At 40.1% G+C, this 15,606-nt stretch overlaps 1 protein-coding gene across 3 annotated transcripts in view; it reads left to right on the top strand.

Annotated features, from left to right (window-relative positions):
• The window catches only part of SDCCAG8 (serologically defined colon cancer antigen 8), a 153,254-nt gene that overhangs the window by 116,265 nt on the left and 21,383 nt on the right, over positions 1–15,606 (top strand). The window contains exon 17 of one of the 3 annotated variants that reach the window (XM_019549780.1): positions 8,186–8,491. The exons of the other annotated variants lie outside the window; for them this stretch is intronic. Within the exon in view, the coding sequence (XP_019405325.1) occupies positions 8,186–8,198 (13 nt within the window). The 3' untranslated portion in view covers positions 8,199–8,491. Of the gene's footprint in view, positions 1–8,185; positions 8,492–15,606 lie in introns of those variants that run through there. 3 annotated transcript variants of the gene reach the window in all.

Raw genomic sequence — 15,606 nt, 5'->3', positions numbered from 1 at the left:
TAGAGTTCATTAGAGTTTGTCAGCTAGCTGTGGTTGGTATGTACTAGAGGACCGATATCTTCAGGCACAACTAGTGCAACAGACCCACTGAGCTTTTTCAAAACCAAATGGCAAACAGCAACACAACAATCTGAAAAAAAAATCCAAGTGGAATTTCCAGTATGGCACAGGAAATTGCATAATGGGTACACCCAAAATTTCTAAACAAATTAAAGCAAAAGAAAAGACCACAAACAAAGTTAAAGCAAAGTGGCTTTAGAGTAATGAAACTACTTTCCTTTTTTATCATATCTCTGAAGTGTTTAAATAAAAGTAGTGTGTTCTGGTAAAATCTTACTAACATTGTTTAGTCTCTTTTCTAATATTGTTTCATATCTAATTTGTTCAATGAAAAGTGTTTTGTCAGAAGTATGTATACCAACAGTATGATCACAGTCCTTGCTTACACAGGATTTAAATGATTCCTACGAATGAAGTTCCAGATATTTTTCTAGTTTTGGGTCAGTGTAACAAGATGATCTGTTTTTCTTTGGCATCATTTGTCACTGGGTACGTCCAGATATTGTTCAGGATTTTCTTCTCCATTTCCAGATGGATTTGCTCATTGTTCACAAGCCTCTGAATGTGTACTCTATTCAGTGGGGAGCAGAGAGACAGAAGAAAGAGGACAGATAAGAATAGCTAGCACTAAAGGAAAATGGAAAGCGCTGAGAGAAGCAGATTATAAATAAAATGACAGAAAGAGAAATGCCTAGGGTTTTAATGGTATAATTTTTGTGCTAATTACTGTTACCAGACTAATTTTGACACCCCCTCTTTTCAAGTGGAGGAATATGTATTTGTACCACCAAATATGTTTTAAAGCGGTCTCCCAAGATTTTTCTGAAGTTGCATTTCTGAATTAGCATTTCTGTCAACTGTGCAGTGAATAAAATGTCTGCTTGTTTAAGTTCTTTAAACTCACTTACTTGATTGCCTACTCCCTTGTGAGATGCACAATTCACCGTAATAAGACCTATTAAAAACTTTATAGCATACTGTTACCCATCATTCTATTCTATCCATCCTCGTATATAAAAATGCTGTTATTTTGATAAATAATTCATTGAACTGGCAAGATACTGCCAAGAAGACCTAGAGCTGGCTCTTAGAACTTAGACTGGGAAAAAGGAAGAACAGCATGTATCTGCCATATATCTTTATTTCATTTTTGTTGAAAATAGTGCTTATCTTATTAGTGCCATATCACTAATGAAAATTTTCCAGTTTTTTAAAATGTGGCTCTTCTTGCCTGCCAAAAATTATCCAGAGTTTTGGCAAAATGAATTTGTTTTCACATTTTTCAAATGCATCTCCAGGGTTTTCTTCCCCTTACAATATTTCCTGGAGGTTTTTTTTTTAATGCTGTCATGACTTTCACTGTCAAATTATCAAATATTGTTGCAATTAGTAATCCATGGATTTGTTAAATACATTGTTTAAATAGTATTGCTGATATACACGGTGCTTTACAGATCTTTATTTAAAAGAAATTCTTTACCTCAAAGAGTTTAACAGGTAAGCATCAAAACCTGTTCCACTTAGCACATATCCACAAGCAGGCTGTGGTCTAAAACTGAGCCAGTTTTTGTCATATATATTACAGCTTAACATCTTGACTTGGCATGTCTTTGTTCTCTGTTCCAGCATTTCCTTGGTTCTGTTGTTTGGCACTGATGAAGCTTAATACTCAGTATCTCAGAGGTGTTGGTATGTTTGTGTATTTTCAAGCATTTGAACCCCATAAAAATGGCGTTTTGTCACTCATAGACATGTAAACCTTATGTACACCAGAAGTCTTGTGTTTCTGATGCATTAGCATCACCAAAACTTCAGCAGTTTATTTCTGGTTTTTGTGTTTTCCTGATCCCAGGTCTCTGTGGGGCAGGGTCTGGGATCAGTGCTGTTGAGGGATCCTGGTCTTATGTGTGGAAAAGAAAACAGATTAGTGCAGTGTTATTTCTGAAGTTAGATATTATAAGAAAGAAAGGGTATGTAATTAATATGGAATATTTATTGGTTGCCTTAGTGTAAAAAAATAAACAAAACAAAGAAAAACATGGCTTCTGTGTCACTTTCTAGGACAGGGGTCAGTAGTCTTATGCTGGCACAAGCTAGAGCTTGCAACCCAGCTGTGGCTGCCGGCCAAAAGTCTCCATCCCACCTACTCCACCCGCAACCACCTAGCTACCTGCACTAACCCAACTTTTCTGCAACAACTGAAGAGCAGATGCGACAGAGCAGCAGGCACCACAACAGACGTGAGTGCTGCAGAGGGGATAGGCAGCGTGATGCAGCTCCATACCACTCGGCCCTCCTGCCAGGTTGAACATCTTCACTGATCAGACTGGGGCTGGGGCCTCTGGGCCGCAAGTTGCCAACCCCTGTTTTAGGAGGTAACTACATATCTCTGGGGTCTTGCAGTACCGATAAAAAAAATGTAGATTTTTTTCCTTGATTAAAAAAACTTTGTGCTACTCCAGCATTTGTGCAAAGGATGGATCGCTCATGGGTTAGGGTAAAATACTATCCATGTGCCACTTGCAGCATGTGATACCATGTCTCCTGTTTATTTTGTGCTCATTCCTTTGCTCCTGAAGGTGAAGGTGAATCAGATGAGCAGGTTCAGTTTTTAGTGAAGTGAAGTTTAGTGAAGTTTCGCATCTGAGTCTTACCAGTACTGTGTGGCAAATGTAACGTGACAACCAAAATTGGATTCTTCTGTCTCGCCTATCATTTTTTTACCTTGCGCTTAATACATAGCATTGTCTGTTGCACTGGCACGAGCCTGTACTGGTGTCTGCTGTACAATTGAATCAGGACTCCAAATGTTCGTATCTTGCTGTATAGTAAACAACAGACTATTCAGATAAAGAAGTATCAGACTCAACAGTCCCTGAAATCAGATTTCTGTTGTGTTAAATTGGTGATAGCTACATTGAGATCCTAGGGTTTAATGTATCAGATTGCAAAATTGCTGCTTCCCTCATCCCCTTTTTGAGGCGCGGAGAATATGAGGGTGTTCTGAACCGAAGAATGAACAAGGAAATTCCCTATGGCTGATTTGTTTCCAATCAGAGGGTCCAAGGAAATAAGAAGGTAATTCTGATATCAAGTGGTTAAAGAACAGTCTCTGATGCAGGAGCTGTCCTTGATTCTGATGTTCCTTTGAGATGACATTAGAAAGTGAAGTAGATTTGGCATGAGAAACAGTGCCTTTATGTGAAGAGATTGCTCTTGTTAGGCACATATGCGAACCATATATCCAGACTCCTGCTGCATCCGCTCACATATCTTCATGTCAGCATCTAAACAGAGATCTCCAAATGTTCAAACATACCTTTCAGATTAGTCTTCCAAAATTAAACTCTACTTTGGTTAGCTAATTTTGATTAAGATAATATTCTGTTGGGAAGAAACATCAGAGCACAGCATTTTAACATACAATATTCTACTTACAAAGATGGAAAAACCAAGTATATGGGAAATGTGTGTAGTATACTTGGCAAGTATGTAAATATGCATAATATCTATTCTGTAAGCAATAATACAGCAAGGAGTATGCTCTTCTGGTCTGCTATGTATGCCTTGAGTGAATAGCTAATGTCAAAATTGAAGCCAGAGTACTTCTGACATCTGAGACTGATGTGTATGCATAGGTATATTATATATTTATGAAAGTGCGAGAAAGGTAATCCCATACTAAGATAGTTAGAACTTTAAACCAACAAAACTGATTTTCTTTATATTTACTTGATATTTCTTTTCATGTTTTTTTTTCTTTAAATGATTTTTTTCCCCTTATACCTTATAAATTATTGTATTCACAGATTTCAAGTTCAGTAAAGAAACAAACCTGTTGGGGAAACTTTTAATACTAGCATATGTTGTTTTAAACAAATATCAATTATATAGCTAGGAAATTTAACCATAATGGCTGCATCTAGAGGAGCATGGTTGTGCAGTATGCACATACCACACATTCAGCAGTTCTCTGCACTGCAATATATCAGTTGGGTGGGGGTTAAGCCCTGAATATCCAGGGGTCAAAAAAACCAACAAAAACTGGAGTGGCGCACATGAGGGCAGCACGTACTGCTCAAGCCCAGAGCCTGGCCAGCTACAGCCACACTTTGGCTGGCTCTGAGCAGCAGAATTGCTGCTGCTGCAGCCCCAGGAGGCCCCTAGGACCTGAGGTAAGGCTGCTGGGATCAGCAACTGAACTGGCCACAGCCTTTTCTACCCTACACTGGAAACCTGCCCCTCTGTTAGTTGTCGCTGGGGAACCAAACATCCCATTTGTGTAGATGCAGCCAATGGGTCTCAAGTTTTAAAATGTTATCATAAGTGGTTTAACAGTAAGAGGAGTAAACAAAACAAAGATAAAATGAAAATAAAAAGTCTAAATTCTGAAACTGAAAAATAGCAACATAATTGGTAAAATAATTTGTCAGAAGCCTCATTTTATTACTTAATTCTTGTAAAATGCATTTTAGCATTATCTTGGTAAAAATAAAAATAAGTAGAAATATTAATACTGAGAAGATGATTCCCAAGGAAAAGTCAGCACATATAAATATTTTTTCTTTTTTTTAAGTATCCTGAATTTATTTTTCTAGTGGTGTTGGGGAATTCATTCTTTCCCTTCTGCTGCCCTAAGCCCTTTCCACCCTTAAAAGGACTTTTATATTTCCAAATTGCTTATCTTTGTCTGAAAATGAGCAAAAATGGTATTATAAAAAAATTAGCACATCAAAACAACACGGGGGGGAGGGTATGTGTATTTCTGTTGTAGAAAGAAGCATCGGGGAAGAGTGGCATGACGTTACATTGTAACATGAGTTTCAATCACAGTTTTTAATAAGTTTAGAACATGAATATTACAAGCCTTTAACATTTGATGATAAAAGTCATTGTCATCTTTATTTTGAAATCATAATATTTTGTACTTACAATTGAGCTATTTTATATTCTAATGTCACTGAGGACACTATTGGCCTCATCTGGAGTGCTGTGTCAAGTTTTGGGCTCCATGCTTCAAAAAAGATGTAGACAGATTTGCAAGAGTCCAGTAGAGAACAACAAAATGATTAGAGACCTGAAAAACCTGATTTATAAGGAAAGGCTGAAAGAGATAGGATTATTTAATCTGGAGGAGAAGACTGGGGAGCAGGACAGAGCAGCAAGGGTTTGTTAACAGTCCAGTACCTGAAGGTTGGTTGGTCATGAATAAGACAGAGAGAGACTGTTATTTGTGGCCATAGAGATAGGACTGAGAGAAATGGTTTCAAACTTCAACAAAGGAAATTAGGTTGGAGATAAGGAAGAATGTGCTCACTGTAAGAATGGTTAAGTATTAAAACAGACTACCAAGAGGGTTGTGAAATCCCTGTGCTTGGAAATTTTTGAGAGCAGGTTAGACAGACACTTGACTACGATACTTAATCAGGGACGATCCTTGCCTTGAGCAGGGGGCTGGTCTAGATGACTTCCTTAGGTCCCTTCCAGCCCTAATTTCTCATTGATTCTATGATTAGTGAATTTTTGCAAAGGATAAGGTCCAGTTCTTAATAGGACCATTGTGCAAATGCATTGAGGTCAATCAGAGTGTAGTCTCCACATCATTACAAATAAAGGTTCTGTGAAAGAATTGCACTAGTGAGAGACATGATTTCTGCATTGGTTGACACGGATGACATCAGGGCAAGGGAATAAGTTATAACAATGTGTTGCTTGCCTATATACAACATGAAAATATGACGTGTACCAAGGCATCTCCGCTGCCCTGGCTGACTCTTGATGGCAAACCAAGACTATATCCACACTGATTCTTTGCATTAACCTGCTCATCAATGAATGGAGCCAAGCACGCACGCACACGCACGCACGCGCGCACGCACACACGCACACGCACACACACAAAATCTAATTCTTCTTTCATTTACAGGTCTAGGGTCCAAATATCCTTAATTCTTTTTATGCCTATGCAGTCCTATGTATAATTTAGGTTTAAATTCTGAAAGATTAAAATCTAATGTAATAATTCCACAGTATCAAACAGGGATTTGAAGAGCTTAGTTGGCAAAAACAGTCTCTCTTGTTGAAGTTTTTAAGGGGGTCTGACAAGAGGATGATTACCCAGAAGATTATTAATGGATCTGTAATTGAGAAACTGAACAGCAGCAGGAAGACTCAGAGAGTTCCTCTTTTAACATCGTCAATCACAGCTAAGATTACATACTTTTCCATACCTACTCCTCCACTTGGCTTGCAGTTCTTAGGAGGCATCTTAAAATACTGAATTATAAAATACTGAACATAAAATTTTGAAGGAAGTAGAGAAGCATGAGATAGAGACTTCTGAGCACAGCAAATACCAGATTTAGCTGAAATTAGAAATAGTAATGCATATACACTTATTTGTAAATATTGAGGTGTAAGCAGTCTATTGGCATGGGCCATGTCCATGGGAAAGCTGTAAAGTAAAAATTCTCTGGCACCAGCCATGAACAGTGGGATAAAAAGGGAAACTCCCACCCATATTTAGATTGTGTGATGTATTCTTCAAAGCTGTATAGGAGAATATATTTCTTCTGGCTCCAGCTGTTCTCAGGGAAGCCTGGAGTAGGTGTGTGATTTTTGGGCAGAGGCATAGCCGGGCTCCTCTGCACCTTGGGAAGCTGTGCAGTGCTTGGGGCAATGCCATCTGCTGCAGGGCTGATTGCAGCAATGCAATCAGCCGCCACTGAGATCATGACTATTTCTGCACCCCTCCACAAAGGTGGTGCCCAGGGCAGCTGCCCCATTTGCTGCTTTGCCCTTCCCCCCTGTTCAGCTGCCTCTGCCCAGTAGCATAAATGTGGCTTGATTGAAGGAAGAGATGCTCAAAACAAACCAAGTTTGCAGAAAATCGTTGCAGGAATTTTTAAGTGATTGAATGTTTAAAGCTAGCAAGTTTTGAAAGCTATGTCCCTAACTAGCTGGTATCTTAATACATGTGTTTAATTACAGGCATCAGTTCAACAAGTGCTCATATTGTCCATGTTCTCCATGTAGTTTTTATATTATCTAAGCTAGTAAATCAAACATTTAGCAAATCCAAATCAAGTTAAGTTTCCATATAGTTGAGTGCATTACATATGGTGATTTTTACATTTTAACCTTCACCTGTGGTTCAATTTTCCTTTAAAAAAATACCAAAGAAGGAAAGCAGTTTTGAGGAAATTTTTCTTTTTTAATCCTCTAATTTAAAAATAGCCAAAAAAGTTTTACTTAAAATTAAAAGAAGAAAAAGCAATGTTTAAGAAACTTCTGAATATTTAAAGAAGGCTAGCTTTACTGAAAACTCAGCAGGAGCTATTTGTCTCAAGGTAACACTAAATTTCACCCTCTGATTTATGAGGAATCTCTGTTAGCTCGGACAAAAAGAAGGATTTCTGTATAATTTAGACAGATAATATATTGTACCTTTATACCCTCCTTCCTAAATTATATTTAGTAGCAATGGTAGGTTTTTAAGATAGTAGATTTGTCCATTTTCATCACAGCAGTGAATTTTAGAGGAAAAAATTCTTTAAAAATAATATGGGCCAAATACATTTCTGGAAAATATGATAAGATGTATACTTTTGCCTGCTGTTTCCATTACTTTTTGCCTTTCTCTGGACAGACACATCATATGAACAGTGCATCGGAGTAGCATTTGAAGTGAGCTACCATAGGTTACAAACATTCCTTTTATATACAGGTAGACAGGTAGGCATGGTAGTCTGAAGTCGGACAGAATGCAGATTAGGGTGCTACTCTGTCCTGTCTTGTACGTGTGATCAATACATTATTTTACTGATGCAAAAGATGTGAATAAGGAAATATATAGAGGTCTGTAACAAAAAGTTGCTGCAGCTCTTCAGTGCACACAGTTACATACCCTTGTAGCTCTACAGTTTCATCTCCGTATTCTTTGTCAACTGAGCATGTTGTTTTTATCTCCAGGCACTCAAAGACGGTTTTTGTTGTAAAACTGAAATTCTTGGTTCTTTTTAAAATTTTAGACCCAAAATGAATTTTTTCCTCTAATAGTTAAATGCCTAGAGATTAAAAATGGCCAAAATTTTAACCTATCATAACTGGAATTTATTTTTTGCAGTCTGTCCTTCTGACGGCTGGATTCCAGACACATACCCTGTATGCCTACATGCCCGTGGAACCAGGATTTCGACAGTGTCAATGATCGTTGCTCAACATACCAAAAAATCAGTGTCAGTGTATTCATGCAGATTCATTAATGTACAGGCTCACTGTGCTGGCTAACAAAGCACTGTTTGGTACATTCTACTTTTCCCAGTGTGTTTGTCTGATTTACCTCTGACAAAGGCAGTCAGAGAAAACTCTCTCCCCTTTTCAGTGATTCAGCAGCCTGTGAAATAAATCTTGGGGATTAGTGTCTGAAGTGGCAAGAATTTAAATCATTAAAAAGTAATGATCATTTTTGATTCTTTCTTTCTCTCTCTTTTTGAAATCAATGGCAAATGAACTACTGGAACAATTTAAAAAATATTTAGGAATCAATAGTTATTCTCTTTAAATGCAATTTTAACTGGCTACATGTTAAATAATTATTTGCTCTCTTTTTTTTTTGGTGTGGAGGGGGGAGTTGGAGGGGAGAAGTAACATACAAGCAGATGTGCTGCTAGATCTACAGGCTTCTGCCAACCATATGGCATCTTAAAGAAAGATGGTTGGAGCGTCTGGATTAGCAAAGAGTCAGGATGGAAAGCCATGTGTCGTGTTGGTACAGGCAGTTGTTTTAGCTCTCTGTAAAAGGCTTCAGGAGATTGTGTAATGGAACAAATGGTACTGCAAGCCTAGTAACAGCCTTACCGCTGCTGGAGAGGCAATTGGCCCCCAGGCGGGTACTGCTTCATCTTTGCTTGTTGGTTTTGTGTGTGTGGGCTCCCCCCCCATTTTTGTCATTATTTTGCATTCTTGCTTTACTGTACTGGAAACTTGATGACTTAACTCTGTACTTTATAACTACAAAGGAAGATGTCAGCTTTTAATTTGCTTCATACCCTCATTTTTTATAATGAAAACATACAGCTTCCCTGTGCTTGAAATAAGAGTTGTTTTCCTCATGCAAATTTGCTGTGCCCTTGGTGAACACTTTGAGAACTGAGTCGTCGGTTTTTGTGGCTGATGCCCAGATTTGGGGAGGGGGAAACTGCTCTCTCCAGGTTTAACTTAGCTAAAAACAAGACTGGGGCTATTGTGCTTGTGGCTGTAATGTACCAGCTTCTCATTCTTGCTCGGTGTGACAGGTTGCTCTTTTTGTAATCAAGGGTCCTGCTCCCATATAAGTTAAAAGCAAAACTCCTTTTGTTTTGAATGGTGCTGGATCAGGCCCATGACATTTTGCACTCATCTGGATCCTACAGGAATCTTCTATAATTTAAATCCCAGCCATTGGGAATTGTTGTGACAGGTGGGGAAAGCTGTTGTATGTGGAGCTGTAAAAGGAGTCTTCTGTAGTTGTTTGCCTATCGCATAAAGTGGACTTCTAAACTTCCCTTACCTATGGATGATAATGTGTTCCTTAGACTTGGATCTACCGCTTTAGCAGGTCATTTATGCTGTTGTTTTTAAGGAAAGATGCAAATCCTGAGGTTGTAGCAAAGGAGCTGCACCTAAAAGAATAAAAATCTGGATTATTTCACTTGGAGCAGTTTTGTTAGGTTTAATGTGGTCACACATCATCATTTCTTATGTAAGACTAGAACATGACGAGCCCACAAATTGTCACGAGTAGATAAAATCCTAATTGAGCAGATAACATTCTTGTTTTATAAACTAGAAGCAGAACATTAACTACAGAGAATGTTTGCAGCAAAAGTCATTATCTTAGATTGAGGCAAATGATTTGCAAATTTTTAATCACATTTATCCTAAAAATTATCATCATTTAAAGGAAAGATGTAATTCGTATATTAATTTTAAAAATAAGATTAGTCCTTTCTTTTTCTTTTCTTAGTATGCAGAGCTGCTGATTGATTTGGAGCCTGGAAAACAGCAGTTCTGTTTCTCTGCTGAATAGTTTATCTGCACAACAGTGCATCTTTCTCCTTCTCACAACCCCAGTCTGCCTGTGTTGCTCAGTGCTGAGCTGAAGCAACTTCCCTTAGGGGTGAGAGTTTAGTTTATTTTTCAGGCCCATTCAGTATTTGCTGTAATGGAGATTTCCAGCAGTCATGGGTAGGAAATGGGTGACAAGGATTGTCCACTAGGGACTGGGGTAAGAGTACGAGTGCATTTCTCATAGAATTGACACCAAACAGCCATAACATGTAATATTTACTGACAGTGGAATTGAATTTGTAACCTTTAGGAGGAGGGCACTCTTTTCCATTGGCAGTTTTCTACATCTTTAGATCTTCCCAAATGCGACTTTTTTTTCCTTCAGTATGAGCCACAGGAGCCAAAAGCTCATTTCTGCACATTCAGAAAAGTCCACGTTTGCCAATAAAATGTATAAATTTGGGTCTTGTAAAAGGAAAATTGTATTCATCTGCTTATACTTCACAATAATGAGTTATGAAAAATATTACCTTTATAGGGTTGCCAACTCGTGTTTGAATCTATTCCGGGAGGCTTCTGGAATGCCAACATGCCTGTGACACACAATGTGAATGTGCCCATGTGCTTGCATATAATACTTATGGATTACAGTGCATAGACTTTACATCAGGAAGGCAAATGCGCATGGCTATTACAGTTTAAAACCTACTGGTCTACTGTATAAATCAGATTCAACATTTTATATTTATTTTAGTTCATGCCCTATCATTTCTCTCCTGGGTAACTCTCAGCAGTCTCCTGGAGATTTATACCTAATGCCTGGAGACTCCAGGCCAATCCTGGAGGGTTGGCAACCCTACACCTTTATGACATTTGTCATTACCTTTGGAAGAACAAAGATGAGCTCAGTCAGCAGTGGCTGTCTTTTTAAATAGTAGGGGGGGAATGCTCCTCATTTTGTTCACACAGGGAATCTGAGTTCTACTATTGGTCAGTAGGACTAATATGAATTAGAGAAACAAGATTTGGTCCCTTTAAAACTTCAAGACTTCTTTTGTATCTTTTTGGATGTCTCTTAACTTTGTCCAGTTAGCATTTTTAGCATAAAATAATATATTCTGAGGAGGGGGTGTTAAGAGATTTTACTCGAAAAAAATTGTTTTCATATAATTTTGTCAGAAAAAGTACTGTTCATGGTACTGGGTGCAGGGGAGAATGGGGATGTTGCTGGAACATGAAAGAGGAGTTCCAGATCTGCTGGGCAAAGTGGCAGGCTGGGAGGCAAAGTATATTGGCAGGTTGGCATGAGTGTGCTGGTGTTGGTAACTGAACTCACTTAATGTGAAAAGGCTTCAGTAACAATACTGAATAAATATACTTGGTAACAATGCCAGATTAAAACCTGGTTAGCTCCTTTCAGAAACATTGGTAAGATTTAGTGAAGGTTGAGGACTGCAATGTATGCCAATGTAAGTTGTAGAAACCAAGGAAATAACTACTTAAGCCAGCACCAAGGTGCACACAAGAGATTTCAGTTATGCAGTTTTATGCTAAAAATACCAACTTCTAAACAATTCCTAATGTCCTAGAGGATCTATTTACATAAACCTAGCAGAAGAACATCCCCGGCAGCCACCCTATGATACTTCATGATACTTCACTTGCACTCCCTAGTACAAACTGATGCTGATCAATATAAATCCAGATCACCTACGCTGTAGGTTAAGAGCCACTCTTAGCCAGTATTAATCATCAGAATACATGAGCGTGTAGCTAGGAAGCACAATAAAAGCGTCAGAGTAAGATGCTCACTCATGGTGAGGGCGAGCAGTGACGTGGCGAGCTGGTGGTTGTAAAAGAGGTAGCAAGTAGGACCTGAAAAGGCATTTAGTTGTATTATTTAATTTTTTAACTCTGTTTCCATGATTTTTACAGTTGGCATCCATGGACTATACAGTCCTTACCTCTGTGTACCAGGGAGCCAGAGGCTCCTGTTACTTTAACAGGAAAGCACAGCAGGGCAAACTTGCTGTGGGGAGCTAGCTCCACTGCAGTAAGCAGTCAAGGGGCAGCCACAGCAGGCCAAGGGAAAAGATTACAAGCTGCTGGACTCAGCTGCAGCAGAGGAACGCAGGGTGGTCATCCAGCCAAAGCAGAAACCCCTGTGTGTGGCTGAAGCCTCCTGACAAAGGAGTGGGGCTTTGGGCCACATAAGACCAGTGCCCGAAAGACAAACCGGCAAGTGCCTTGGGTGCCTCCCTGGGAGAGATGGCTGCAAGAGACAAACCGGCAGGTACCCAAGCCACCCAATAGAACTTGAAGGAGAAAGCTAAGGGAGGAAGCACGGCTTACTGTGTGGCAATGATCCAGAGAAAGGGGGAACTTTAATTTGGAAGTGATTTGCTTGTATTTGTGGGCATTTAAGTTTGATATTGGAGGACCAGGTTGTGGCTCTGGGGGGTGGTATGGAGGCCCCAGGAGTGCCTGAGAGGCACCCTGCGTAGAGCCCTGCAAGGGTCAGGGACGGCAGGTGGCTAGAAGCAAGAGACCAGCTTTGCCTGGGTTAGGGACCTCAGGGTGCTGAGCAGCCTGAGAAGGGCAAGGCCTGGCCAGGGGCCTGAAGCCAAGGTCCAAGGCAGTGAACCTAGGCTGAGGAGGCACAGCCAGAGAAAAGGGGCCCAAGCTGGGAAAGCCAAAGCCCCAACAAAGGTTTGAGAGGGCCATGCGCTGTGTTGGGGCCAGGGGGGCCCTCCAAAGTGATATTACGTACCACCTGTGAGGCATGGGTATGACTACAGGGAAGATAGGGCCATGAATGCTGCCAATAAGGTGACTGGTGCCTTGAGACTAGTGTCAATAGGATCAGGAGGGCCACATTGTAGGCTGAGGTGAGCTGGGGGCGCGCCTGGGACCATGGCAGCCTCCCTAAACTCGATGACAGTTTTATCAAGGCTTGGCAGGTGAGAGGGGGAGGGGGCAATCCAGGGAGCTGGAGTTGGACAGGAGTCGCTTGGCCACCAGGGAGGCGTCACGACCACCCCTGGAACCTGGTCCTTTCTACTCTCTGCAGGTCAAAGTTGATGAGTTTCTCTCTACCTCCTGAAGGAATACAGTATGTAATTATTAAGCTGGGAGACTCCCTCCCTCCCTCTTCCAGATAACCAAATCAGAATCTGACTCGCCCAGGGATTTCTCATATGGGCAGCCTCAGATCAAGGGAGCTGCTTGTATCGGTGAGGAATGGGGCAGCCCTTGGGGAGTAAGTGAACAAAACAGGGTGGGGGGGAGACTTACGACTTACATAGATGTTATATCACAGAAATGCTTTTTATATTATCACATTGACCTTTGTAGTTTAGTCTTCACAATTTGTGGTATTTCAAAGTAAGCCAACACATAGGTTATGGTATATAACGAAAAAGTCTAATTTCTGCCCATATTGTTTATACTTCTTCACTTGGGGCGACTGTGCACCCAGTCCCATCTGTCTCACAGCCACAAGCACTGTAGCCAACAGGGTATGAGGGATGAGGCTCACATACCATAACTGGTGATGTCTCTCCCAGGTATTAGTAACTATCTCCAGCGTTCCACGTCTTGTACATGTGTAGCTATTGCACAGGGTACGCCAACAGTTATTCTGTTGCTCTAGATCTGGGAACTTAGCAATGTCTGCAGCAGTTGTAGGTTAGTAGCAATGTCTTTCATATGATTTTTTTTTTTTTTGTGAAATGTCACTGAAAAAGTAAATTAACAAAAGCTTTTATCAAGTTCTTTTACTTTAAATGCCTGACATCAGTCTGGGCCCACATGTCCGTTCTGCACATGCCATTGAATAAAAAGAGTAAAGAAGTCTCTTGTATTTCCATGCAGCATGCCCAGACACCACATGCACTGTCTGTTACATGTCTGTTCTTATGAAGTTCATGCTGGGAATTTCTTTTTAAAGGCAAAGTGTTTCTGAAGGAAAGAATTCAGATTGGGCAGATTGCATTATAAAAAAAAATCTCACTGTCTCTGAGCTGAATTAATATTGTGATTATTTTGTGCAGCCTCACACTGGCAGTTTGTAAAAGGTTCAAGAGTGTCTGGTGTCTGTAGTCTGGAGAAATAAGAAGGGAAGTGAAATAAGCAGCAGACAAAAAATAAAAGCACAATATTGGTAAAAGAAATCACAAAATAGTCTTTTGAAAGAGAAGGTGAATACAACAATACTTTAGTAATACAGCATATCTACCATTCTGAATGATCTTTGTTCATGTAAACTCACAGATCATTTCTTTGTCCATAACGTGACATGTTGTTGTCAGTGTTTTAAGAAACTTGTGCATCAGGCAGATCCCAAAATCAAAAGAGACATGACCATAGCTAACCAAGATGTTTTTAGCAGCCAGCTGTATTACTCCTTCTGCTTCTCTGTCATTATCTGCCGAGGCCACTTTTATTTGTAAGACATATTACAACAGTTTGAAATGAGAATCTTCCCCCAAGGTCTTCATCAACCTAAATAGTCTGGATAATTGTCATATTAAACATTTTCAGAGAGAGAGACCAGAAGCTATAACCAAGACTGTCAGTCTTTAGAGTGAAGCCATCCTGAAGTTCCTTCTTAACACAGAATTGTATTATTTTTCAGTTCTGTAAAAGGAGGGGGCAGATACCACTTCTTTTCCTTCTCTAATATAGGGATTCAAACACAGGTGAAAGTTAATGAAGCCTTCACCTATCTCCTTTGTAGGCTGTCATGCTTTTTCTTTTAATCCCTTCATTCCCCTCAAAGCCCATGTGGACTAAAAGTGACCATTATATCTGTTAAGCCCAGCTGCTACCTCTCTCAGCTTCTTACTTAAGTGCTGGCTGACAACGTTACCTCTTCAGCTGTCTTAGTCTTTCTGCCCGTGAGCTGTGGAAATCCAGACACAGGTCTCCAATGTGATCTATTTGCTTTACCTGTAGGGCCAGCTGTGGTAGTGAAAATGAGATACCAGATCTAGTAGCAGCGAATATAAAACAGAGGGGAAGCTACTGTTACTGTATAAAACCCCAGCTATAATAGTCAGTCACTATGGTACAAGAAGGCTGTCACTGCCTTTGCAACATTAGGGTATCTAGAAGAATTAAGGGACCCAAATGCAGAGACATTGAGTCATTGGAGGTGACCTACTATAGCTGCTAGGAATTAAGTAAAATGAGACTCAACTAGTTACAGGGCTTAAGAATGAGATGAAGGGTCTTTGATTGGTAAGTGTCCAGTTCCAAACCTGTTACTATCCATTGCTTGTTTGATCCAGTCCATCTAGCAATTTCATTGTTTTTTCCTTAGTAGACAAGTCTCCAAGCAACCACCATTTGAGGTGCTAATTGGATTCTTTTCACAAGATAAAGCAGAGGTTGGCAACATACAGCCCACTCACAGATGTGGCCGTGGAGCCCCTGGATAGGCCCATAATGCTGTGCCCATGCCTCCCTGCTCCCCTTCCCCCCCGCTCTGGTCCA

Source organism: Crocodylus porosus, unplaced genomic scaffold (assembly GCF_001723895.1).
Source record: "Crocodylus porosus isolate Cpor-Errol unplaced genomic scaffold, CroPor_comp1, whole genome shotgun sequence".
NCBI lineage: Eukaryota > Metazoa > Chordata > Crocodylia > Crocodylidae > Crocodylus > Crocodylus porosus.
Note: the sequence above shows the minus strand (reverse complement) of the source record. Positions and strands in the feature narration are given on the sequence as shown.